Below are 27,313 nucleotides of genomic sequence, written 5' to 3'. Positions count from 1 at the left end.
TTTTGCATGTAGCACCTCAAACTGCGTTGGTTTTGCATGTAGCACCTATATGGTCTCCCTGGCACACGTTAAGGGGCACGCATTCTCTCTACCCTTTGTAGACCCCACTGCATGAGGTACATAACTCTGTATTAAAATTACAGCTAAATATTTATAAAAACCAAAGAACCAGAAACATGATTACTCTGCTTGACTGGATGTGTGAGTGATGAAGACCGCTGTCCCTTTGGAGAAGGTTGCAGAGACAAAGGGCTCTGGTCTGATGGAGAGGAGCTTCCAGGTGATGGAGTGAATGTCTGTATACCTCCATGTTTCCCCAGCCTACTTAAAAAGTGAAAGAAATATAAAATAAATGAATATAAATAAAACACAGTTGTTAAATATGCCATATTTGAAAATATATATATAAACAAACATACCACACATAATATCTTTACAAAAATACATACCTCAGTGACCAAAACATTAAAGTTAGTCCTGTGTGAATTGTGGTTCTTCCACATGTGTGGTTGATTTTTTGCAGTTTGGCATCCCTTACCCTTGCAGGGACAGACTTCTCGGCACTGGACTCACACACAAGTCAGCTCTCTGTCCATGTGTTAGATGTTCTGCCTGCTTTTCTCATCATTGCATTTGAACATGTGGCTCACATAATTGTGTGCAAATATGTTGCTAAAAGTCGGACCTTAAGCACAGACACCATGATTCAGTGGCACGATTGAAATGCCAAGAGCAACTTAGTATGTGCATAATATGTCACACACAGGGCCAGCGAAACATGGTAAGCATGAAAGGAGGGTACCGTGCTGGGTGTCCCACCAGCCTGAAGATATATATTCTTGTTTGTGTGGGCGTCTGCACAACAGTGAATCTGTGAAACATTTTACAGGGTCCATGCAAGAATGTCAAACAACAATGTATGATTTGTCATATACATAATTATATAGTCAAGTAGTTTATAAATTAGTCTTTGTATTGTATTTTAATAGTCTGTGTATTGTATTTAATATTCATGATGTTACTTTTAACAAACAATAAACTAAACAGTAAAATCATAAATAAACTATTAAAAAAAGTGTGGATAATGTGACTAAAGTGCAGAGATTGAGAAATTCAAAATCAATATTAGTGTTTTCATGTTATCAAATGCAGGCTTATTGGGGATCAAAGCTGGGCAGCACGGTGGCGTAGTGGTTAGCACTTCTGCCTCACAGCACTGGGGTCATGAGTTCAATTCCCAACCATGGCCTTATCTGTGAGGAGTTTGTATGTTCTCTCTGTGTTTGCGTGGGTTTCCTCCGGGTGCTCCGGTTTCCTCCCACACTCCAAAAAAATCATACTGGTAGGTTAATTGGCTGCTAACAAATTGACCCTAGTCTGTGTCTGTGTGTATGTCTGTATGTTAAGGAATTTAGACTGTAAGCTCCAATGGGGCAGGGACTGATGTGAGAGAGTTCTCTGTACAGCGCTGCGGAATTAGTGGTGCTATATAAATAAATGATGATGAAAGCTATCTTTTTATTTGTCTCTCTCCATTTATTTCTATGCAACAGCTCACCAATGACAGTAATAATCAAACTGTAAAATCCACTTAAAATTAGAATTATAAATGGTTGCATGTAGGTTTTATATTCCGCAAAGTTGTTTTAAGTATAAATAATAATAACAATAATAAATATCATTATGTATTTTAGGCAATTAAATTATTTACAACCATTGGATGTAAAGTCAGTTCGCATGCATATTAATTTCACATAAGGGTAGTAAAGCTGTAGTAGGTTGATTCAGTCTGGGATATCTGCCACATGTCTCATTCATAATATTTACACCTCTGTCTCTCGTTGTTTACCCGAGACATCGCCTCCAGCTAAATACTCCCCTCCCCACCCATGTCCCTGTTTAGATTGGCCAGCGGGTCGTCCTAATTTACTTAAACACACCCACCTCACCTACCATTGGATGAAAGAAAGTAAAAACCCTCGCTGTCAACGATTGGATGCCGACTGACGTTTGTAGCCTACTATTTAACATATCGCACCTCATTGGTCAAACATAGCAGCTCTTCCCATCGGATTGGTTAAATTACTTAAGTACTCTCCATCACTTTTTAGTGAGCCCGCGGCGGCAGTTGGGTACACTCGTCTCTGAGAAAAAGCAACAACAACACAAAACAGACGGTGGCTTTGGTATTAACCGACAACCGGCCAGCGGGGAAACGATCGCACTTCTCAGCACACTCCACGCCTGCAGCCATAGAAGAGGTAAGGGAGCGCCTGCAACAAGTCATCGTAGACCCAAACCCGTACTTTTCTCCGCAAATAACGTGTGCACGCGCGTAAGTTACATCCAGAGCGCACACGGACGGGAGGCTCGAGCTTCAGAAAAGAGCGCGGGGCCGATCAGAAGATGACTTGTGATTGGTTGGAAATATCGCGCGGGGGTGGGGCTTTGGATGCGGTCAACTAAGTGCGTTCTGTCAAAGGACTCAATATTTACAAGCGTTGTGTAAACGATCAAAGTTATTAGTTTTCAATGGCGACCTCGCCTGATAGGGTACCATTTGCTTCTAGTACAACAGAGCAGTATACTGTCAGCGCCATGGGCAAGCACATTATTTTTGCTGTGATTATTTCTCTATACAGTATATTTATGATCTATGAACACACATATCTCTAGTTTTACATGCAGTATGTATAGCAAACATATATACAGTGCATCAGTTTGGGCACATTTGGCAATCGTCTCCAAATTCCAGGTTTTAAAGATTTGTCCCCGTTCTCAGTATTGACCAGCTACACAATAGCATACTTTTGTGAATGTTAAATGCAATTCTTACCATTCATTGTGCTTCAGAAGGTAATATTTATTTAGTAGTATTGAAAAAGCAAAAAAATAAAATAAAAATGCTATAATTAAATTTGACTGTCATGAAAAAGTGTGAGTGTCGTTTTTAGATGCTGCGACTTATCATGCTACGACTTCCCCTAGGAATTTTTTAAAAATATTGACAGATATGATTGCCTTTATATTTTAGACAGTATTTTGAGTTAAGTAGAGTTTACATCACATTCCTCTTCATGATGCCAAATGTCTACAGCGTACTCCAAAAAGTGTGTACATTTATATCAAGCACCCTCTAAGATGTATACAAGATTTTATATATGATGCATGGAGATAAACTACATTTTTCACAGTTATCATTTTAATGCAGCTCTGTTAAAAGTACGTTAGATGAGTATGTATACAATTTAGCTCAGAAGTACATCGTTTTTTCTATGTATTAATGTCAAATAGATGCTTTACTTGGTTTTTAGTGTTTATACATGTACACAGTGGTCAATGTGGAAATTTAAAAGTGATGGTATGGAGCTGTCACCTTGAAATGATGGTCTGGGGTCTGAATATGCCCCCCAAAGGTTTAGGGGTTTTGATAGTGAAATTAATTTTAGATGTATTTTAACACTATAGCAGGGTTTGGCAACCTTTTTCTATCAGTGTGCCAGCTAAAATCTAGTAAAGCCCAGGTGTGTGTGTGTGTATCTATCTTGATACTAATATCAAGATAATGTTAATGGCAATGGGGCCAATAAATAAACATTCAAATGATGCCACATAGTAGTACCCTTAATTAATGTTATGCCTCATAGTTGTGCCCGCCAACCATATCATGCCTCATAGTAGAGCTCCAGTTAATATTATGCTAAATAGTTGTGCCCCCAGTTCACATAATGCCTCAGACAAGTGCCCCCAGTTCACATAATGCCTCAGACAAGTGCCCCCAGTTCACATAATGCCTAACACAAGTGCCCCCAGTTCACATAATGCCTCACACAAGTGCCCCCAGTTCACATAATGCCTCACACAAGTGCAGTTCAGTTTCGTCGATGTGCTGCAGTGAAAGCCACTCGGGTGTGTCAGAACACTGGGCGCTGCGTTCCGGTGGTTGCTGACCCCTGCTATATAGTATAATATAAGACATTTTAAATGATGGAAGACTTTTCACCCTGTGTCCCCCCTCTCTCTTGTGTCCAATTACCTTACCTCTGTGTTCCCCCACCTCTCTTACCTGTCTCCTTTGTGTACTTACATTTTCCCTCATATCTCCATAATATTATCATAAAAACTTGCCAAAATATCTCCCTTACATCTTCCATATTACCCTTTATGCTTCCCTTATCTGTTTCCTTTCTCTGTTCCTATGTGCCCCCATCTTTATTGCAAGTATCTCCCTCTCTCTCTCTCTCTCTCCATTCCTTCTCTTCCCTGTGCCTCACATCCTGCTTCTAGGGCTGCTTGTAAGGAAGCGAGGTGATGAAATGCCAGTATGTCATACCAGCACATACTGCCCGACTTCGAGCACTGCGTGTATACAAAGTAACCACTTTTGTTTATTAAATAATTCAAAATGCCTTAGCTGATTTGTCATTGTTTACTTATACATGATCCATGAGTTATTTATAGCGTGAAGGGATTTTCCACTTTAAATTAAAATAGTATTTAATCTCCTTCCTTCCCAGGAATAGTGTTTTCCCGGGTGAGGAACCCTCACCATTTGTTGTATTTAGTGGATTTAAGGCCTTTGAATTAGAGACACTGCATCAGATCTCTCTTGCTACAGAGTTAGCTGAGCAATGCCAAAGGTTATATATTGGCAGAGACTATATGTAAGTACCTGCTAAACACAGAGAATGGTGTGGTTCTAAGGTTATACCCCCACCAAGGTACTGTTGTGGAAAAGTAAAATTCAGTTTCAGTGTGGTAAACTTTTAAAGTCTGCTGTGCCATATGTCTTAAGGGAGTAGCTATAACACCCCGTACCCTGGCCCTTGATTCTAGTGTGTTGCTTATGTTAATATAGTTGTATTTTTGTAAAATGTTTAGTTATAGGACTCCATAAAGTTATGCAGTGCCATACAGAGCTGTAGTACAAAAAGAGTAAAATAACTAAAGTAACATTACATAAGTATGAGTGACAAAGAGAAAATGAGGGTGACATAATAAAAGTGGTATAACAAAATTCAGAGTAACAAAATAAAAGCAGTATTGCAAGAGGCAAGGAGGATTGCCGCCCTGAGAGGATGAGATCTCCAATCTGATGGTGTTAATATTGAAGGTGAAGAAAGTGGCAAGGGTGGTAAGTGGGGTGCTGGAGGGAGGCAGAGGTGGTATCAAGGAGGTGTCGGGGTTGGAAAACTTGGAGGAAATGAGGGACTTAAAGAAGGATTGTTTAGTGAAGAAGAGGCCTGAGCTTTTATGGAAGTGGAAGATTTTAAAGTGGAGAATGTCAGCAAGAGAGCTGGTTTCCTCCATCAGGTTTCTGTGATGTGAGTACATTTTTGTAGGACTTGGATCTGTTTAGAGTACCATAGTTGACATTTGGAACACTGGAGGCTGACCAATGTGTCAGGGGGCGGCAAAGGTGAGAGTCTGGTTGTAGCGGGAGACAGCTTGATTGGGGCAGGCCAGGGTGGTTATTGGAGAGTGGAGTGTTTCAAGCGAGGAAGAAAGGATTGCAGGGTCATGGGCGTCAAGATTACGTTTGATGAGGGAGGTTTTGGGTATGGGTGGTTTGCAGCCAAGAAGGAGAGGGTGAAAGAGAGGAGGTGATAGCAGGAAAGGAGAGTTGGAGCAGGTGCACTGGTAGGAGAAAACAAGGTCGAGAGTCACTGTGGGTGGGGTAAGATAACCATTGTGAAAGACCAAAAGAGGAAGTGATGGAGAGACGTTTGTTGGTTTCGGCGTCAGTAGGGTTGTCAGTGGGAATTAAATGGTAGGTCAGAAGACAGGAAGTGATGGAACCATGCCGCAAATCTATCAATAAAGCATAATGTGGGGCCCAGAGTGTATTAGTTGGCTGCAACTCAAAGGTAGTCAGGGAAGAAAAGACAAATAGAGTGGACCATAAAGGAGAAAAATGAGGGTTGCAGATGAAGTTGCAGAAGAATTGTAATGAGAAGGTAGTGGGGTTTAGGCTGTGCAGTGTAGATAGCAAAATAATTGGAATAACCTGGGAAAGTAAAGCTAAAAAAAAAAGGAGTAAATGTTCTCCGGGACAAACCATGTTACAATGAAAGGGGTGCAAATTAGTTTTAGTTTGCACACCCAGCACACAAATTCTTGATAGTTTTATTTTTACACTGACATTTAAAGTTGATATAGGACATAGCCTATCCAAACTATAAATCTGTCCCCACATTTTAAATTTACCCCTCCAATGCAACATGGTTTTGCCCAGGTGCAAAGTTACTCCTTTATTATGCTTTGCTCTCCTTAATGACTCAGGTCCTTAGAGTGCTCTACATTCTTCTGAGTTTGTTCTTTCTATACCTAACAGCTCTCATGCCTGAGGAAACCTTACCGGTAAAGAACATAGTGTGTTAAATAAAATGCACTTTCCAAAGACACTATATAGGAAAGCAAAATAAAATAACAAAAATAGATCAGTTCTCACTGTATTCCAGAAATCTCCTATACAGCAGATATGAGCTTGAAACATCACCCTTTACAAAAGACAATGATTAGTACAAATTTCCACAAGTACAACCATGTTTATAAGTTTTAGCACAAGCTGGTTTAAAAACGAATCCCACGCATTTTCCCCCAATCCATAACATGTTTTCTTAATCATTTTAGTAATTTTAAACACACATCTACTGGTCAAAAGCAAAATCCTTGTGGCCTTTATCAAGTGAATTTGCTAAGATACCAGTCTGTGCCTCCACAGCCCCCTATTTCTCCTAACTGTTGATTTTTTTTTTTTTTGCTAAAACAAGAACTTCTGCTAAATCCAGTTTTTTTCATTCATAATGCAGCGCACACTTTTGTCAGTTATAGGAAATAATTTTAAGTTTTAAAAAATGTGGGATCTTTTATTTAAGACATGTTTATTCAATCCGTAACAGTGACATTAACTTCATTATCAGGCTGTCACACTTTGTTATAACATGATTTTGAATGAAATTCCAGTTACTTGAACCTTTTTTGTAATGTTTATCTAACCAAGCTGTTAATGATAAACTATAATTATGTATGTGGGTACTCTGCTATATAGCTGTGTTGTGTGTATTTATAGTTATGACAGAACAACATACTAGCGAGTTCCCAGCTTTAAATGAGATTACTGTATTATCTTCTCAAAAACTGTTCTTGTATGTTTTCATTCACAGAACCATTAAAACATACTGATTTCGTAAACAAAAATGACACCAGCTCTTACAGAAACCGCTCCACAGGAGCCTGGGGTTCACCTCTCTCCTTCTCTTGGAATAAGAAGCCTGAGCAAAGATGCTAATTTGTGCGCAGATACCTCCAAACCCAATTCAAAAGCCAACAGTTCAAGTGTCGTATATCCTGGCACCGAGCTATGTTCTCAGAAAGACTTTACAAGCTTGAAGCAAGTTGAATCGCTTTCCTCAGCACGTTATCAAACCGTCTTTATTTTGACATCCGGTTCTGGTTTGAATCTACAAAATCAAAACAATACTGCATGGAAGACAGAGCAAGACACACGCAGGCAGAGGTTTCATTCAAAGAGGGACTCTCGCCCTTTGCTTGCTGAAAGAAAAGTTAAAAGAGAACTGTTCCCAGGCACAGTGAGCAAGGTTTTAGCAGATGTGAACAAACTCTGGGACATAACTGTAACCGAGGCTGGAGGCATACATGGATTACCAGTTCAAAAATATAGGTTAAATGGAAGAATAGAGGAGGAAAGTCTTGCTATACCATTTACTAGTAATTGTTTCTCACCAGATTTAATGGACCTTGAAAATGCAGCTAATAAAGAAAGTGCAGCAAAGTTAGTATTTCTGAGATGTCTAAATCAGCAGCAAGCGCTACTTAATCGTGCACAAAGAAATAAAAAACGTTTGCAGTTGCTCTTGGCAAATTATGCTGTGGAACATTGCAGCAGACAGATAAGTGGCTTTGTGAATTACCAGATTGAGAAACTAAAGGTGCACAGAAATTCTGCTAGCCAGCCAAGTAGGGAGACAGAGACAAATTCGGAGGCGCTTGTCCCAGTAGGAGTGGCCAGTGGTCCATGCATGGATTTTGAAAAGGCATTATGCCAGGCAAAGTCATCTGCTATCAGGAAGTTTTCCGTACCTACAGCTGCGTTTATAAGCCGTATTGGGCAGGAGTTGGACTCTGATGCTACAGAGAGCAGCTCTGATGATGATTGTGATGAAGAGTCTAGAAAAACTGATTGGTGAGTTATCCATTACTAATACTGTGAAGACATCTATCAGCTAAATTCCAACTGTTCAAATATGAAAGTAATGAAGGTAAAACACTTTGTTCTGTGTTAGTCATACTTGTCAACTTTCTTAAGTCAGCATCCAAGAGCTGACTGTGGGAGGAGGGCGTTTCGGGGGTGGGGCTATGCAAATCACGCCATTTTGGCTTCACCCCTGTGACGTAATGACGCAAATCATTTTACAGTGGGGGGTGGGGCCAAATGCCGCGATTTCCTGAGAATCGCGTCATTTTGGATCTAATTCTGCCCACTTCACTAGGAAGTGGCAAGATGCGGGAGGCTGCTATACTCTTCTGGGAGTCCAGGAGACCTACCCGGAATCCGGGAGTCTCGCGAAATTTCTGGAAGAGTTGGCAAGTATGGTGTTAGTCTAATATTCCACTGCAGCTCTGTTATAAAGAAAAGTATTACCTTGCCACTAGATTACAAACATCTGTAATATAGTGCCATAATATCACACATCTTTTCCTAATTGGATCTGATAGGTCAAAAAGAGTGAGACTGAGTTGCTGTGACATCACTAACCCCGCCCCTGTACATGAATCAATCCACAGTGTGCATTTCTGGAACTCAAGTCTGCCCAGCTGTCAGTCACAGTCTGCTTGTTTTGGTAACATCCCTGCTGCAGAGAATTGGAATACAACAGGGTGGACATTTATAGTTGGCTACGATACATTGTTCAGTGCTAGGTTGACAGACCTTTAACTCCACCAAAACCTTAAAATTTAGTATATGGTTACATGTTAAAATCAAAAAAGATTTACTTGGCAGACATGTGCCATTTGGTGGATCAGCAACTGTTACCCATAACCTTCAACATTCCCACTCTTTTCTGGTCTAAGTAACTACCTCCCAGCCTGTATAAGCAGGTCTATTGAGGATCAATGACCCACCCCTGTGAACTTCCCTTTAAATCGACCATTAAAGGTATCTTGGACCACAGCAGATCCGACAAACAGCACATAACTGGTAATTTATATGATAACGCCACCTGGTTCTACATTATTATTTGTATATGGGGTTTTAAACCTACTCACATTGACGGTGTCCGTTATGGCACTGAACCAGTTTGCAGTCTGTTGATTTGCTAGGAACAGTGACCAGTGACATTTTTAAGGCACTGCCTGTCTAATATTCATGAGACCTGACATATTAATGAGGTACTGGTTTCTAATAAATTGATAAGCTATGTCATCCGTATTAGTTCCGCTCTTAAAATGCCTGCCTCACTCTGTGTAGATGACATGTCCACTTTTAGTGCGCACAATAATTTTAATAATAAAAACAACTACAATATGTGATAAGTATATAAAAGCATTATATATTTTACAAACAAACATGCAGATTTTCATAAAATTATTCTTTTTTTCTTGTTAATATTTTTATTGTTGGATTGCTAAAGATATGTATAAGCGAGAGTAAAATTGTTACAATAGGGCATGATGTCATTATTTTAAATGCTTGAAATTGTATCTTTTATAATGATGACATCATGACCATACTTGCAGAGTGCAAATTTCTATAGGAAACAAAAACTTTTACGGGGTATATTTACTAAACTGCGGGTTTGAAAAAGTGGAGATGTTGTCTATAGCAACCAATCAGATTCTAGCTGTCATTTTGTAGAATGTACTAAATAAATAACTAGAATCTGATTGGTTGCTATAGGCAACATCTCCACTTTTTCAAACCCGCAGTTTAGTAAATCTAGAAGTAAATCTTTTCGGAGAGTTTGCAAGACAGCGTTATAGACAACTGTGATCAGAAACCTGTACAGACATATTTTTGACCAAGAAAAGATTTTAATTTCAGTTATCTGCAAATCTGGTGGTGTTTGAAACTTTTTTCTATGAGCCATAGTGCTCATACACATGTTCTTTGTTCACCCCATGGTGCGATGCACAGAGCTACTTTCAAACATATGGTAAGGGCAGCTTTATCACACTAAAGTGGTCTTTAATCCCCACAGAGAACGTACCTTCAGTACACACAGGTGGCTGAGGATGAAAAACTAGCTTGTTTCTTTGAACAGTAAACCTGAGAGTGTTGGTGTCAGTTCCTGTGGCTGGTTCCTAATTATAGCATTTTGTTTTCTAATCTTGCCACCTGTTGGTTTTCTTGTGGGATCATTTTAATCCTGGTGTATGGAACAACTGAGGACACCAAGTGTATGATATTTTGCCATTCTGTTTTCGTAGCTGTAAACCCACCCGATTGTCCTCTGAAAAAATATACTCCTTGTTTTATCTCCTGGAGTTGTGGGCAGATAATTAATGGAAACGGCAATTTACAACTGATAAATTTGCTCCATATATTTTCCAGCACAGAGACTGGAAATCTGATGCATGACTTGGTAAAGCCTAGCTGCCATGCAGCACACCCATCACTAGGTATTTTGCACTGGTTTTTAATTATGTACAATTATACAATGGCAAGTTGCAGCCTGCATATAGTCATGGTTTATTAAACAAAGTTCACTTTGCAAAGCAGAATCTATAAAGCAAACAGCCTCCTGCCTGCCTGATCTGCCTCAAAGGTCTAGTGCTGAGATAGAATGTTTCTTATTTAATGATCAACTGGCCCATTCAGCAGGAGTCCTTCAGTCTTGTAAATAAAGTCTTAACCCTTTAGAGTTAGGATAACAATTAAAATTTCAGATAACAGCAAGCCCAAAAATTAGTTCATAGTGCAAGTTATTGTATAAAAACAATACATTATACTTTCATTTACTGCAGAGTCTATCAAATTGCAGCCACTTGACAGCAGTGGTGCATACAAATTATGTGCAAAGTGTTAAGTGCATCTCTCTAATCTAGACAAATTGCAACTCTGAAAAGTCTGTTCTGAAAAAATGTGGAGTAAATGAGTATTCTTACATTGGACTTGGCTTTGTAAATTAAATGGAATGTTCACTTTTGCAAACCCTAGTTGTTGCACTGTCTCTTGCATCCTCTTCCCTTATAGCAGTCTGCTGAATATGCCTCCCATAGAACCTCCATCTTAAACCTCAATCTCGCTGCTGGTGCCTGCTGTAGTTTAGCACAATGGTGCTCGACTTCTTTTATCCAGAACTCCAAGGGGTATATTTACTAAACTGCAGGTTTGAAAAAGTGGAGATGTTGCCTATAGCAACCAATCAGATTCTAGATTTTTTTTTTAGTACATTCTGCAAAATGACAGCTAGGATCTGATTGGTTGCTATAGGCAACATCTCCACATTTTCAAATCCGCATTTTAGTAAATATACCCCCAAATGTCATTGTACTATTGTCGTGTGTATCATTGTTCTAGAACCCCAAAAAAGAAACAGCTCCCAACATAATGTATTTAATATCTGACAAGATACATACTAATACAGATGTTTGGGATGTCACAGGTTGCTCACCTCTTGTTAAGATCACTCCAGAAGGTTGGTGAATTTTATCTTCAGGTAAAAACATTCACACTCATGTTTGAGGGCCCTAAAATACTGTGAAGACAAGTGACTATATTGAGTTAGTAATAGTTCATGGTGCATGGGGCAAGACTTGGACACAATAGCAGTTTGGAGAGGTGGGCTATATTGGAAATTACAACACAGAATACCAACATCACAGGAATGAGACAAAATCTCTTGCTGACACCTGTATCTGTCCGATCATTCTCCAGCATCTTGAGGTAGTTCGATGTGGGAACCGTAGTTGTTAATAATAATAATTAATAATAATAATTTTAGTAAAATGTTTGTTTTAAGGGCACGTAGAAATTATTTGAAATTAATATACATTCTTTCAAAGTCTGTGTATTACTGAACTGAAATAAGTGTTTATACTTCACAATATATGGCCATCATGCTCCCTTGCACCTCTCGGCAGCCAGTTGCCATGATAGGAGGGGGGTGCTTCTCTAATTCAAAGGACAGTCACTTGAAGGCACGCCCTGCAGCAATACTCTGTCCTCATTTACAAAGCACCTCTCCGCCATCAATAGACACCTCTGTTAACCACTAGTGCAGAGAGGTGGGAATGTCTAAGGCAGGCCTTATGTGTGTGGAGTTTGTATGTTCTCCCCGTGTTTGCGTGGGTTTCCTCCGGGTGCTCCGGTTTTCTCCCACCTCCAAAAACATACTGGTAGGTTAATTGGTTGCTCACAAAATGAGCCCTAGGGCTAGCTTTACTAAGCTGCGGGTTTGAAAAAGTGGGGATGTTGCCTATAGCAACCAATCAGATTCTAGCTGTCATTTTGTAGAAAGTACTAAATAAATGAAAGCTAGAATCTGATTGGTTGCTATAGGCAACATCCCCACTTGTTCAAACCCGCAGCTTAGTAAATTTAGCCCCTAGTGTGTGCCTGTTAGGGAATTTAGACTGTAAGCTCCAATGGGGCAGGGACTGATGTGAATTACAAATATTCTCTGTATAGTGCTGTGGAATTGGTGGCGCTATATAAATAAATGGTAATGATGATTGTGTTCAAGTGTAACATCACATCAAATCTTCTGCCACTTCTCTATCCCTTTTAGAAAATATTTTTCTATTTTACTACCGGTTTAGCCTTTTAATGGCTTAAATTAATCATGAGAGAGATGGTAAATTGGGGTAGTTTTTATTACCCATGTCCATTTTAATGAACGGAGCTTTTTATTGATAAGTTTGCGCCAAGAAAGGCGCGTCTCCAGCAAAGTGTATCACGAAGGTGCAAAATGCATCCAATTAACAGGAGATAAAACCTTAAAACTGCCAGGTCTGAGCTGGTGCAAAACTCAGGTCCTTTATCTGAGTGAAACTAGTTATGCCCAACTACACTACAAGGAACACTCCTAAAAATGCAATCTCTACACCCCTTTATTTTGTTTTAAACTAGCTCCACAAAACTAGGCGCACCAAAGCTGTTCTGTGCAAGGAATGCCATTACACTGCCCAACTTCTGTTCCTCTGTAATAAAAACTGCTCTATTGCTCCATAATCCTGTGCGCTTTGGAATTCTAAATATATTTGCCCAAATCAAGGCTAATTTTGCACTACATCTTTGCTCTTTTATGCTTCATAATTGTCCTGCTCTGCATGGACTTATATACAGAGTCAGGGCCAGTAATCCTGCTGACTCTGCTGTTTGGTCTGCATCAGATCCCAGCAAGACAATGCCCTGAAGATGTTCAGATCACTGTAATGGAACTTAACAGAGCAGCGGTGGAGTGCCAGAATAACACTGAACAATGTATCTTACTTTCTTTATAGAAGTCTGGCTGGTGTGACATAGGGTGTTGTCAATGCCCTATAATATGTTCTGAAAATTGTATGTATGTAAGGTTATCTTGCCTAAAAGATAGGTGAGAACGATTCTCTGAATTCTACATTTTAAATAATTGTGCAGAAGGGCAAGAATAGAAGGCACTCCATAGAGTACTCAGCACTCTGCAGAAAACGAGATTCCAACATGCGATCAGACCTTTTAATTAATGGGAAAGCTCAATTAGATCTAGTCGTAAAAGATTCTCTGAAAATCCACATTTCTCACCTTGCCACAAAAAAATCACCTATAGTGCCTTCATCATGCTGGTGGAAACACAGCACCCAACTAGTTACTGACTGCTCAGGAAATGACTACACTCAGCAAAGTTCCAGGGGCAACATTTTCTAGTAAACAGAGTGTTAGCCCCAAGCTCTGAAGCAAAAGTTGATAATAGAGGTTTGTGGCAAAATATATTAAAATCAAAGTGGTTTGTCACCAGGCCGAGTTGTTTATTTTAGTTGCCCTTAGATGCAACACACATCTAGGGGTAAATGTATCAAGCTGCGAGTTTCCGGTGGGTTTGAAAAGTTGAGATGTTGTCTACAGCAACCAATCAGATTCTAGCTATCACTCATTTAGCACATTCTACAAAATGATAGCTAGAATCTGATTGGTTGCTATAGGCAACATCTTCACTTTTCAAACCCGGCTAAAACTCACACTTTGATATATTTACCCCCTGGTGCCCTCTGAATTGCATACATTTGTATCCAGAGAGCATGAGAGAAATAAAAACTAGCAACTCTGTCTGATGATGTAAAGACGATGCAGAGAAGGACTGAAAGAGTCTAGAAAGAAAAAAGCAGTGTATTTAGTTAAAGTCCGCAACACGTGAATAAGAATTGTTTTGTTTTTTAAGAATTTACCACTTATTAAATTTAATCAAGATCTTATTTTACATATAGAAATAGAACTGTGTGTCTCTGTTGAATATCTAGCCTCGGCTAGTGGGTTTGTGCTGCATCACATTGATCACTGACATACATGATTGTAAAAACAACATTGTTGTAGTGATGTTGTCTCCCTTAAACAATGATGCATATAGTTGCGATAAGTAATTGGCCTCCGAGGATCTAAGAAGCGCTTACTAGTGCTTAAATTGTCATCTGTGAGTTGGCTGTATATATTGCTGTGCCATGGAAACCTAGACTTAGCGTTCAATACTCAGCTGGATGTGGAGGTTTGTTATCAAAAGTAAAAGATTTATTATGTTTTCTCTGCAGTCTATGTGCTCTGTGCCCCAGATTGTGACTACCAAATATTCACCTTTTTCTGCACACTTGAGAGGTCAACCAAAATGATGGCTCCTTCCCAAGCATTCAAAATTAGATTGGAAAAGATCCAGTCTAATTTTGAATGGCAGGTTTGAAAGCCGGTTCAGCTGATAACCCTTGTTGTGAGATTTGCATTGTTCCTACAGATTTCCTGCATCGCTATTCGCTTCTGGGTTGATTGACCCAACACAACACACTGGTTGATTGTTTTGGCTAATTTCCACCTTGAAAGATAAATTCAGTTACATATGGTTCAGTGATCGTCCATTTTGCCAGGAATTACTAAATTGGCTTTCTTTCCAAATCTGCACATTTGGCCAGCTTTAGTCTCCTAACTGAGGGCCTGAGGCATTAAGGCAAAAAAAAGGAGTAAATGTTCTCCGGGACAAACCATGTTACAATGCAAGGGGTGCAAATTAGTTTATTAGTTTGCACATAAGTTAAATACTGGCTGTGTTTTTCATGCAACACACAATACTTGATAGCTTTATTTTTACACTGAAATTTACAGTTAATCTAGGACATGCCCTCCCTAACTATAAATCTGTCCCCACATTTAAAATTTGCCTCCCCTCCAATGCAACATGGTTTTGCCCAGGTGTAAAGTTACTTCTTTTTTTATGCTTTGCTCTCGTTAATGACTCAGGCCCAACGAGTTTGGGTATGTTCTGTTTCAGTGATTTTATTGTAACTGTTTTTGTATCATACAATAGCGCTTCTTTTTTTTGCACATACATACTGGTGTCATTGCTTTGGTTCTCCTCAGTGCAGCTGCAGTCATTACAACTTGGATGGAAATAACTGTTGAGGTTCACCGACACTTTTGCGATAACAACCATTGACTGCACAGTAAAATAAGCATGCTCCATAAATACTATAAAAAACTACTAGACTATATTTTTTGGGGTAGTTTCTATAACCTTACTGAGTATCCTGAATACATAGAGCCGTTACCTGTTTATACATGCAAATATTCATTTACAATGTTCTGCAAAATATGCATTCTCATTTGTTTTAATCAACATTTTTGGTGAGATTTAAAAAGATTTATAATGCAGAATATTGATTGATAGAGTGTGGGTACCACATATTTCCTTTAGTGTCAGGTCACAAATATTTTATGTCTATTCACAGTAATGCAGAATGGAACTGGCTCTCAGCTAGAGCGAATGTGGGGAGTCGCTGGACCTGGCTTCAGGCTCAGATTTCAGAGTTGGAGTACAAAATCCAGCAACTGGTCAATCTTCAGAGTCAGATACGTAGGAATAAGGTACTGCCTGTCTGCTATAGTTTAATATGCATATGATCTGCTGTAAAAAAATAATGGTGCATTTAAAGACTGACCACAGAAAAGCCCTGTATATGCTTAGTAAATATCAAAGTAACTGAACAATTTTTATTTGGAAACCAATATGTTTGGTCATTACTCTACAGTGCTACAGCACCAGTATATAGTACTTCTGATTTATCTCAGTACCTGGAAACCAGGAAAGGAACCTCTGACAACAAATTGGATCTGCGTGTACTTTGTGTTCAGTGAACGTACAGCAGATTGTTGTGACAGTCCTGAAAAACAACTAACCAATAGTCTCCCTGGTTAGTAGTGACAATGGTATTTATTGGACTGTACTGTTTTACTGAGCATTGTTACTTAATGCCATATTGTGTCCATTAAATTAGCAAAATAAGATGGTAAACATTCACTTAGCTAATGTTTGATGCTGTCTAGGTACTTTTTACTTCCTGTCTTGAGATGGCATAAACAGCAGTTCTTCATAGGAAGATTGGTGATTTGCTGTCCCATGGTTTATCACATTAATTACAATAATTACTTTGATTCTCCTGTGATTTTGGAGAAAAGAAGACCTCCCCCTAGGGACTAATTTGTAAACTTGTTCCTTATCCTTATTAGCACACTGGTCAGCAAAAAGCTGATTACTATTTATACTTAAAATAATGAACACATCATATACTCAGTTTGTGTCACTGTGCCCTATACAATGTTAGAAAATTATACCTTTCTTATATATTTTTATTTCTGTATTTAGAAAACAGAAATATGTGCAATTCAAATGAGCACAGGTTATAACATTGATGCAGTGCATTTGTACATGACTTAAAGAAGTGACCAATGGCAAGTGTAATATACATTAGGTACTTTAACCTTTTGAGACAAAACAATAAATGTTGGGATGAATGAAACCGCCCCTTATATTAGATCATATTCTCCCAAAGATTACTTTTAAATTGACTTGCTAACTTATTGAATCCCAGTCTCACTGCAGTCCCCAAGTCCATCTTTGAACGTGGGGGCTTGACCGCAGGGAGCGGCGACCACTATGGACCAGGGGCGGATCTAGGCAACTGCTCTACCCGGGGCGATTTTAGGGGGGGGGGGCGATCTAGGCCCCGCCCCCTTTCTAATTTCTATGGCTGCTGACGGCTGCACACTGTGCAGGTCCGTTCAGCATTGGCAGTGTGCTGTCCCGCTGCTCTGATTGTGTTTAAAACACAATCAGAGCAGCCGGGCAGCACACTGTCAATGCTGAACGGACCTGCACACAGTGTGCAGCCGTCAGCAGCAAGCCCCTGCTAGGGGGGGCGATCGCCCCCCCCCCCTGGATCCGCCACTGCTATGGACTTCTACCTGCAGTGCACAACAGTCATATACTGTGTGCTGTTTATAAACACAAAATTACAGGAAGACATCTACAAAGAGAACATTTGCCATCTTTCAGTAGCATAGGATGATATTGAAGGCAAGGTGCACTAATTGACCTTTGTGGTAATGAAACTGACCAATGGAGAAGGAGAAGAAATGTAAAAGCAAAGTATATTTTGGATGAAACATTTTTCCTAAGGTGGTCTCCAGCAGGAGTCCCGGGGGCTGCTTCATGCAGCCTTATTTCCTGGGACTCTGCTGGTTCCATAATGGAAAAGTGATAAATTCATTTTGTTAATGGTCTTTAGATGACAGCAGTGAAGGGGTGTGAGCAGGAGGACCAAGATACAGTGTCTTGGTTTTTGGTCAGAGCTGTGGAAGAAATGGAGCAACCTCAGTGGTTCTGCTGGGACATGGGGCCACCTTAAGAAAATGTTTACTAGGAGGTAGTGCAACTTTTAGTGCGCAATGTATATAATATGTGCATGTACTGTATAGTATATAATACTGTATAGTACTGTATATAATATGTGCATGTACTGCATAGTATATAATACTGTATAGTACTGTATATAATATGTGCATGTACTGCATAGTATATAATACTGTATAGTACTGTATATAATATGTGCATGTACTGTATAGTATATAATACTGTATAGTACTGTATATAATATGTGCATGTACTGTATAGTATATAATGTATAGTACTGTATATAACATGTGCATGTACTGCATAGTATATAATACTGTATAGTACTGTATATAACATGTGCATGTACTGCATAGTATATAATACTGTATAGTACTGTATATAATATGTGCATGTACTGTATAGTATATAATACTGTATAGTACTGTATATGATATGGGCATGTACTGTATAGTATATAATACTGTATAGTACTGTATATAATATGTGCATGTACTGTATAGTATATAATACTGTATAGTACTGTATATAATATGTGCATGTACTGTATAGTATATAATACTGTATAGTACTGTATATGATATGTGCATGTACTGTATAGTATATAATACTGTATAGTACTGTATATGATATGGGCATGTACTGTATAGTATATAATACTGTATAGTACTGTATATGATATGGGCATGTACTGTATAGTATATAATACTGTATAGTACTGTATATAATATGGGCATGTACTGTATAGTATATAATACTGTATAGTACTGTATATGATATGGGCATGTAGTGTATAGTATATAATACTGTATAGTACTGTATATAATATGTGCATGTACTGTATAGTATATAATACTGTATAGTACTGTATATGATATGGGCATGTACTGTATAGTATATAATACTGTATAGTACTGTATATAATATGTGCATGTACTGTATAGTATATAATACTGTATAGTACTGTATATGATATGGGCATGTACTGTATAGTATATAATACTGTATAGTACTGTATATAATATGTGCATGTACTGTATAGTATATAATACTGTATAGTACTGTATATGATATGGGCATGTACTGTATAGTATATAATACTGTATAGTACTGTATATGATATGGGCATGTACTGTATAGTATATAATACTGTATAGTACTGTATATAATATGTGCATGTACTGTATATGTAAAATGAGGGAATGGTTAAAAAATATCTTTTTTCATGAAGGGCTAAGTGTGAGATTTGCAATATTTTACATTTCATGTTCCTCACGTCCACTTTACAGTATTAACAAGCTACTTAAACCACAGTTCTCAAGGGTCCAAAACAAGGCATATAAGCACAGCTAATTATTTGCATTTTAAAATGTGAAAGTAGGTGGCCTCTTTAGAAACAATCATGTTAAATGTTTGTTAGAGTGCTTAACCAAGCAGGTTTTATTTCTGTATCCTAGGGAACACTGGTGTTTGAGAAACCCTCAAATTACATTCTCAAGGAAGAAACACATCATCCAGATAAAGGCATTTTATTAAGGCCTGCAGAGAGACTGGTAACACCCCCAGAGGAAACAAATCTGCCTCCAGCAAATGATTTAGAAATGTCTCCTAGCAGCCCAACTCTACTCCTGAGAAACATAGAAAAGCAGGTAATGTAGCACACTGGAGCAGATAAGCCTTCACAATGTGGTGTTTCGTTGAGCCACATAATTGTAATGCACAGAACCGTGAAGGTATTTCACCTTCTCTTTGGCAAGCAGTCTTCACTTGGAGCTGAATGTTTAATCCAGGTTTAAAATTAACTTAAAATTGCTGCAATGCAAAACTTTTTTTGCCCGGCTGCCTACACCAATTAATTGTTTGGCACAAACTCAGTCTTGTAGTATGCACACCAGTCAGCCACAACATTAAAACCACTGACAAGTGAAGTGAATAACATTGATTGTATCATTACAATGGTACCTGTCAGCGGGTAGGATATATTAGCCAGCAAGTGAACAGTCGGTACTTGAAATTGATGTGTTGGAAGCAGGAAAAATGGGCAAATGTAAGGGTCTGAGTGATTTTGACAAGGGCCAAATTGTGATGGCTAGATGACTGGGTCAGAGCTTCTCCAAAAGTTCAGGTCTTGTGGGGTGTTCCTGGTATGCAGTAGTTAGTACCTACCAGAAGTGGTCCAAGGAAGGACAACCTGTGAACCGACGACATGGTCATGAACGCCCGAGGCTCATTGATACGCACGAAGAGTGAAGACTAGCCTGCCTGGTCCAATCCCACAGAAGTGCTACTGTAACACAAATTGCTGAAAAAGTTAATGCTGGCTATGATAGAAAGGTGTCGGAACACACAGTGCATTGCAGCGTGTCACACTGCAAAAACTGCTCAGGAATGGTTTAAGGAAAATGACAGAGTTCAAGGAGTTGACTTGGCCTCCAAATTCCCTAGAACTTAATCCGATCGAGCCTCTTTTTGACTCTATCTTCTATGCCTCGATGGGTCATGCAATACTAGTCACCGTTAATGGTCTATACAGAATTCTGTGCTTCAATACACTCAGATCCCAGTTGCTGCACTGGAACAAGTGGTCATCATTGATTTGTACTGGACATAAAACTATATCAACAGGGGCGCATGGAGGATTGTCGGGGGGGGGGGGGGTTTCCCCCCAACCCCCCAAAAAAAACAACCCGAGAGAGAGCTGCTGCGCATGCGCAGCAGCTCCGTTTCGTCAGGTCTGTCCTATACAGCAGCCGCGGCACTGTCTAAGAAGCGTCCGCGGCGTTGCTGTATACACTACAGCACCGCCGCGGACGCTTCTTTGACAGCGCCGCGGCTGCTGTATAGGACAGTGGCCACTTAGTTAGCGCAGGGGGGGTTTCTAGAAACTCAGAAACCCCCCCTGCGTGCGCCACTGATCAATATTCAGGAACAGGGAATAGAAAGTGGGCAAATGTATGTTCCCAATTGCATTTTGCAGCTTTCAATTTCCCCCCACAAATTCCTATTTCCATACTAATTTGGAGTGCAGAAAATCTCAGTAGATTCTTTCGGTATATGTGTAGAGTGTCAAATGTTATGTTGCTTATTAACAAGAAATCAGCTGCCTCAAAGTTTATTTTCTCAACCATGTGACAGAACTGTGTGTTTTAAAAAAGAGAAGAAAGCAAAGTTTATTGAAGCAAAGCAATTCTACTGCTCAGTCATGTAGACAAAACGAGCTGTAGCCAATGGCAATGGCAGTGGCCAAAGCTGGGAATTTTTTTTGTGTGATATCCTGGAAAAAAATCTTTCATCCAGAACAAAGATTGTTTTGTTTGTAACTAACAGTAAAGCTGTATCTCCTAATCGGCTGCCAGTTACACATTACCAGAGTCCATCAGATGTATGCACTGTTGGCATGTACTGTTGTAGTCTGAGAGGTTGAGCTATTAAGATCTCTATTAAAGGAAAAACACCTAGTTTTTGTGTGATGCAGCAAACATCACAAGTAGCCTTAATATGCAGTATTTTCCTGTATACTTAGATGTGTCCTCAAATGTTATCACAGTTTAAAATCTTTTTATCATTTCAAACATCTTTAACATGATATCCCACCTTAAAAAAGATGTTTTGGCTGTGGAATATATATATATATATATTTATTTTTTTTATTTATTTTTTTTATTATTTTTTTTTTAAGTATAATATGTAGATATGTTTTGGGTTGCCATAAACAAAGCTACTTAACATAATTTTCTACAAGACCTATGTTCCTTTCAAAAGCTCTTGGAGGTCTAGTAAAAGTACCGGAGGGCACCTGTCTGTCAGGCCGCACTTGCATGGGGGGGAGCTAGCGAGGGCTGCAGTTACTCTACTAGTCACAATATATAATATTATGATTACACCACAGGACGACATGGCTGCTGGCTTATCAGGGGTTGTCATGCCTTGAATTAATGTGCAGTATATGGTAAACATACATGATGGCATTCCTTCACTACAAGTCCCAGCATGCTTTGCCAATATATAGCAGCTTATTGCTGGAATGGTATGCTGGGACTTGTAGTTTCACAACACCTGGAATTTCACAGGTTAGCCAACACTGGTATAATACGATGTGAAGATAATTCGGGAATTGTACCGTTTTATCTTTCATACTTTGTCTTGTTTTACAGAGTGCTCAGCTGACAGAGATGGTTAGTAGTCTGATCACTGCAATCCCCATTAGCCTCTCTCCTACACAACCGGTAAAACCCTTCACACATGAAAAGCTGGCTACCGGATCCCATCGTGGGTAAGGCTTAGTGGGTGCAGAGTTGAGTGAGATAGTATTCTGTAAGTAAATTTAACTGACAGAAAAAAATTAACGCAAAGATTGCTTCTCCGAGGGCAAAGTGGCAAATGTAAACTTTGGAAACTTACTTTCATTCATGGCTCAAGGGTTTGCTTCCTTTTAGAACGTCAAAGCTGCACAAGGCAGGAGCCCCCATCTTTAATGGATTCTGCAAGCAGCAACCTGTAAAAAACAGAAAGCGGATCCGTGTCAAAGCCTCCTCCACTCTTGGGAGAAGCTCAGCCCGCACCAGACCTCTGCAGTTATTTTACAAACGGAACCTGTATAGACTGGGCGCAGGCTACACGCCTATAAATGTGGTGAGGCTTATAGATTGGATTTATAGACCCATAATATATATATTATAAACTCTGGAAAGCATGGTCCTTGATTATGCATCAGGCAACAGCAAAGCAACATTTGCCATATGACTAATACAAATGAATGGATGATGCAAGCTTTCTCTTGGTATTTATGTTGTAAATATAGCTTTCTTTGCATTTATATTTAAAATTGTCTGACAAACAGTATGAAAAGAGTTACAGAGGTAGATGTAATCCATAACGATCCAATCATATTCCGTTATATTTCTAGTACATTTTAGAAAATGAAAGAATGTCTGATTGTTGCACCTTTACCTGTGCACCAGTTTTCATATATGTCTTCCAATATATTATGCATTTAGTTACAAAGAAGCAAACCATAGTCATTCAATGCAATGTTGTGCCAGTGATATATTCTATTTAATTTACATAACTGCTACCAAGTGATTCCAAGATGCTATAAATTATCATATCAAAAGCCTAACAGAGAAGTGGAACCTGAAATGCCAAAGCACATCGACAAAACTAATTACCTACTAGTATTTACCCCTGACTTATTTAGACATTTATATAGATGCATTTTTTCTCCAGTTTTATTGTAGAAAACAAAATTGTCAATCTTAAGTTTAAACAATTCAAAAAGCAAATCATGGATTGCGAAGCATGGAAACTGATAGCCAGCTACATCATTAAGGAAGCCCAAAATCAAAATTGTTCAGTTTGGGATACATCCATATTAGATGTATGAAATCCCTGGTGTGCACCCACTGCATGCAGAGGTGATCCTTATCTAACACAGTAGGGTGCAATATGTTCTGTGTAAACTGAATTAATCTGAGTGTACCATTTAAAGGCAACTGATGTTTGGTTGTCATAATATCTGTCCATTGGTCTTCAATGAATTTATCTATATGCCATAGCCACGTAGCTTAAGCTGGCAATATAAAGTAAAATTAAGTATATATTTTTAATGTCATACCCTTTGTGGAAGGAAGGTATTGATTATATTACAAATGGGAAGGAAATCAGTTGAAGGGTTTCTCCATCCTAGCAGCATACATCCTAATTGGAAAGAAGACGCGTACTGTCTCAGGAGAAAGCATGTGATTTGGACTGAAACTGATGTTATGCACGGGCAGGCTGGGCTGGGGGTCAGGGGGGCATTTCCCCCCCCCCTCCCCGGGCCGATTTCCTAGTGGGCTACCTTTGGTTGCCTCACTGGGCCACCTGTGTGTGTTTGGGTTTTTTTATTTTCTTTTTACTTTAAAATGTTCCTAATAGGCTGTTGAGTCGAGTCTTGCCGCCTGGGCTAAAATTTTCCATCCAGCCCCTGATGCCATGCACTCGCCTTCAAACTGTGCTGTATCCGACAGGCTGCAGTAAAGGGGGTCGGTGCTTCTTACAGACCACTGTTAATATTTTTTAACCACTGACACTATTTTGTGGGTGGTATATGTTGGTGGAAATTAACTGAGACATCCGTACAATAAAGTAAACATGAAGGGATGTTCTGTGATTCTAAGTAACAACAGCAGAAACTGGTGGAGGTCTCCATTTGATATTACCCTCTTCATGTGCTTCGTATGTCCATTAACAATCTCTTAATATTCGCCTATGTATGGACAGGTGGCCTTGTCAGCTGTAAGCTTCATGTACAGCCTGCTTGTAGCAAACAATGAATGCAAGGAATGCGTTCTTACTGCCAGCTATCCCGCATTCACCATACAAGCTTACACTGCACTTGGCCACTTTATGAATTCTTCTACCATACTGAGCAAATTCCAACACAGCATTTCCTCCTGTAACAAATGCTGGTGTGTTGGTGTATCCCTCTCTTTGTCCTATAGAGAAACCAAACAGATTTGGATTCTAATTTCTTACACTGTCCTTGTTGTTTGGTTCTCTGATATTTTTATTTTTTTAATTTATATATATATTTTTTTTAAATTCCCAAAAGTTATGTTGCAGAAAGATGATGAAACAGCGCTGCTGTAGACTTCATTGCAACCTCTGGGGACGTTTTGAAATCTTCCATCCAATATAACCACCAGATATCTTTATATGATTTTAGATTGCTTAATTTATGTTCATTACATGTTTCCTTGAAGCTCACATGGGTTGTGATCTTATTGCTGCAGGCTTTGCGCTTACCCAAAACTGTATATTGTTGTAATCAGTCACAGCAAACCTCAAACCACAGCTGGATCAGCTGTGACAAGCGACAGAAACCTGTGTTATTGGAGCAGAATGTCTGTGAGATAGACCCACACTTCCACCCTGTCTTGTCATTGCCCTCTGGTAAGCATAACCCCAGATTCCTATTAGAAAGCCATCTGTATTGTACATATTTTATCTATGTGACCTTATTGACTCCTAGAGCTTCCACTGTACCTGCACCTTGAGGCTTTGCTGAAGAGTAACATTGACATTAAGGGAGATGCAGCGGACAACACCCTATTCACACAAGAGGCCGATGGATACCCCTCTCATGGTATGTTAAATGGTACTGAATTTTATTCTTACATTTCAATAATAGCCAATGCTTTTGATGTCAAGCAGTATCTGCTATCTTCTTTCCAAATCCATTAATATAAATTAATGGGAAATTTCTTATCAAGTCCCTTATTCATTCAATGTCTGTAGATGTTATAATATCTGATCCAATTCTTCTATGGCCCAAAATATAGGGCGCTTTCACTTTGAGCACTGTAGACAAATATTGTAGGACACTTGTTTGTAAATGAGGTCCACAGGATAGTTGACAGGTGCATATATTTCTTACCTATTGTGTCTTATGCTTAATTTAATGCTAATCTTACAGTAATGTTTCTTGATTGTCCTGTATTTGTCTTTTATGTGTATTTTTCCTGTTCGTTCTCTACATCTTTGAATTATCCTGTATTTCCCCACTGTACAGTGCTGCAGGGTTTTGTGTTGCCATATAAACAAATGATGATAATGTACATAGTGACAGCATTCTACGCAGTGCTTTAGAATGGGAAACAAACCCAGTAATAAAATAAGACTAGGCATTCACAAACCAATGAAGAGGTAAGAGGGCCTAGTGAGCTGTTCACTTCTAGCTGCACTCCAGTATTATTGTTGTACAGTGCAGTGGGAAGGGTTATTATGGCGCTGTCCAGCATGTCTTTCTCACTTTGGGGGTGTTGGAACCCACTATGCCCCATCTCTGTGTGAACAGAACATAGATATCCTTATCTTATATTTTAAGTGTCATCACTGGAAATTTTGGTGACATTAGCTTTCATCCCTGTTATTAATATGCATCTGTCAACTATACACAGTGGACCTTGTTTACAAAGCGCACTGATGCACACCGAAAATCACTTTGATTTTGCACAGACAATCCATCCAACGCACTCCAAGATTTACATCTACTCTGCTCTCCAGACGCCTCTGCAAACTAGAATTGTGCTTGTTTGTGGCGAGGTGGAAAAATCGGAAGAGGCGCACAGTGCAAAAGTCTTAAGTTTCACAACAAGGGCCAACCTTTCTCCACTTTAAAATAGTCCATTTAATTAACTTAAATTTTTCTGTTTTTTTCTAAAATACTTAATTGGTTTAGGCTCGTTCATGGCTTAAATTAATCAAGAGAGTGAATGGACATCAGGACTGTTTTTATTCATTTGCCACATTTGTCAATTTTTTTAAGTTTTTACATTTATTTTTACTTATATTTTTTTTTTATATTGGGAAAATGCAGTAGAAATGCCCTTCTCCGTCAGCTTGTAACTGGAAGGTTCAAAATGTGCTCCATTAAAAGTAAAGTACAATAGCTGATGTGTACCATCTCGACTGTTACAAAACTTAAGGAATTCAAATCTTTCTATGGGTCACTGCAAACATCTGCTCTTCTATATCTTGCTTCCCAAACCCATGCTCTTTAGCAGAAATATAGGTACACGGATTGAGGCATGTGATGTCACTAAAGAGGATTTTGAGCATCCTTTTTTTTTTTTTTTTTTTTTTTTTAACAAAGGGCCAGTGAAAGTAGTCATTTGGTTGGTTTAAACTGGATAATTCCACGTGCAATGAAGCTTACATTCTACTCCTACCTAGATGGGTTGTGGAGAACCATGGCAAGGATTCATGTAGGTCTGGAATACTCCACCTCTGCAAGCACAGCTTTTTGTTTCCAAGTTGACAGTTGGGTACAGTTCAGTATTAAACCACAGTTTGCTGTTTTCAAGTACAGGTGCTGATTGGAGATTGTCCTGGCTCTATCCATTCAGTGTCCCTGTGAGAACCTGTGTGGTTTGACCCTTCATCATCATCATCATCATCATCACCATTTATTTATATAGCGCCACAAATTCCGCAGTGCTGTACAGAGAACTCATTCACATCAGTCCCTGCCCCATTGGAGATTACAGTTTAAATTCCCTAACATACATACACAGACAGAGAGAGAGAGAGACTACGGTCAATTTGATAGCAGCCAATTAACCTACTAGTATGTTTGTTATTTTTTGGAGTGTGGGAGGAAACCGGAGCACCCGGAGGAAACCCACGCAAACACGGGTAGAACATACAAACTCCACACAGATAAGGCCATGGTCGGGAATTGAACTCATGACCCCAGTGCTGTGAGGCGGAAGTGCTAACCACTAATCAACCATGCTGCCCATCTTCTCTTCTCCTGATTGTCGACATGGGAAACATAGAAACACTGGCAGGGAGTGAGTTACCCTGAAAAGCTGGGATGTCAACCCAGGGTTTTGCTGGCTTGGAAGAGGAGAGAATGTTACCTGAAAAATATATAT

The 27,313-nt window shown here is 39.2% G+C and overlaps 1 protein-coding gene across 3 annotated transcripts in view; it reads left to right on the top strand.

Annotated features, from left to right (window-relative positions):
• The first annotated feature begins 2,095 nt into the window (after window positions 1-2,095).
• Window positions 2,096-27,313, top strand: part of KANSL1L (KAT8 regulatory NSL complex subunit 1 like) — a 38,412-nt gene continuing 13,194 nt past the window's right edge. For 2 of the 3 annotated variants that reach the window (XM_075180273.1, XM_075180272.1), the window contains exons 1-8: window positions 2,096-2,261; window positions 7,167-8,206; window positions 15,934-16,069; window positions 19,352-19,543; window positions 22,049-22,167; window positions 22,331-22,526; window positions 24,668-24,827; window positions 24,907-25,020. In XM_075180273.1, coding sequence (XP_075036374.1) covers window positions 7,200-8,206; window positions 15,934-16,069; window positions 19,352-19,543; window positions 22,049-22,167; window positions 22,331-22,526; window positions 24,668-24,827; window positions 24,907-25,020 — 1,924 coding nt within the window. In that variant the 5' untranslated portion in view covers window positions 2,096-2,261; window positions 7,167-7,199. The remainder of the gene's footprint in view (window positions 2,262-7,166; window positions 8,207-15,933; window positions 16,070-19,351; window positions 19,544-22,048; window positions 22,168-22,330; window positions 22,527-24,667; window positions 24,828-24,906; window positions 25,021-27,313) is intronic. The other variant, XM_075180274.1, reaches the window with a different exon arrangement.

The sequence above is a fragment of the Mixophyes fleayi genome, chromosome 7 (genome assembly GCF_038048845.1).
Source record: "Mixophyes fleayi isolate aMixFle1 chromosome 7, aMixFle1.hap1, whole genome shotgun sequence".
Taxonomy (NCBI): domain Eukaryota; kingdom Metazoa; phylum Chordata; class Amphibia; order Anura; family Limnodynastidae; genus Mixophyes; species Mixophyes fleayi.
This window is presented reverse-complemented; position numbering and strand designations above follow the sequence as displayed.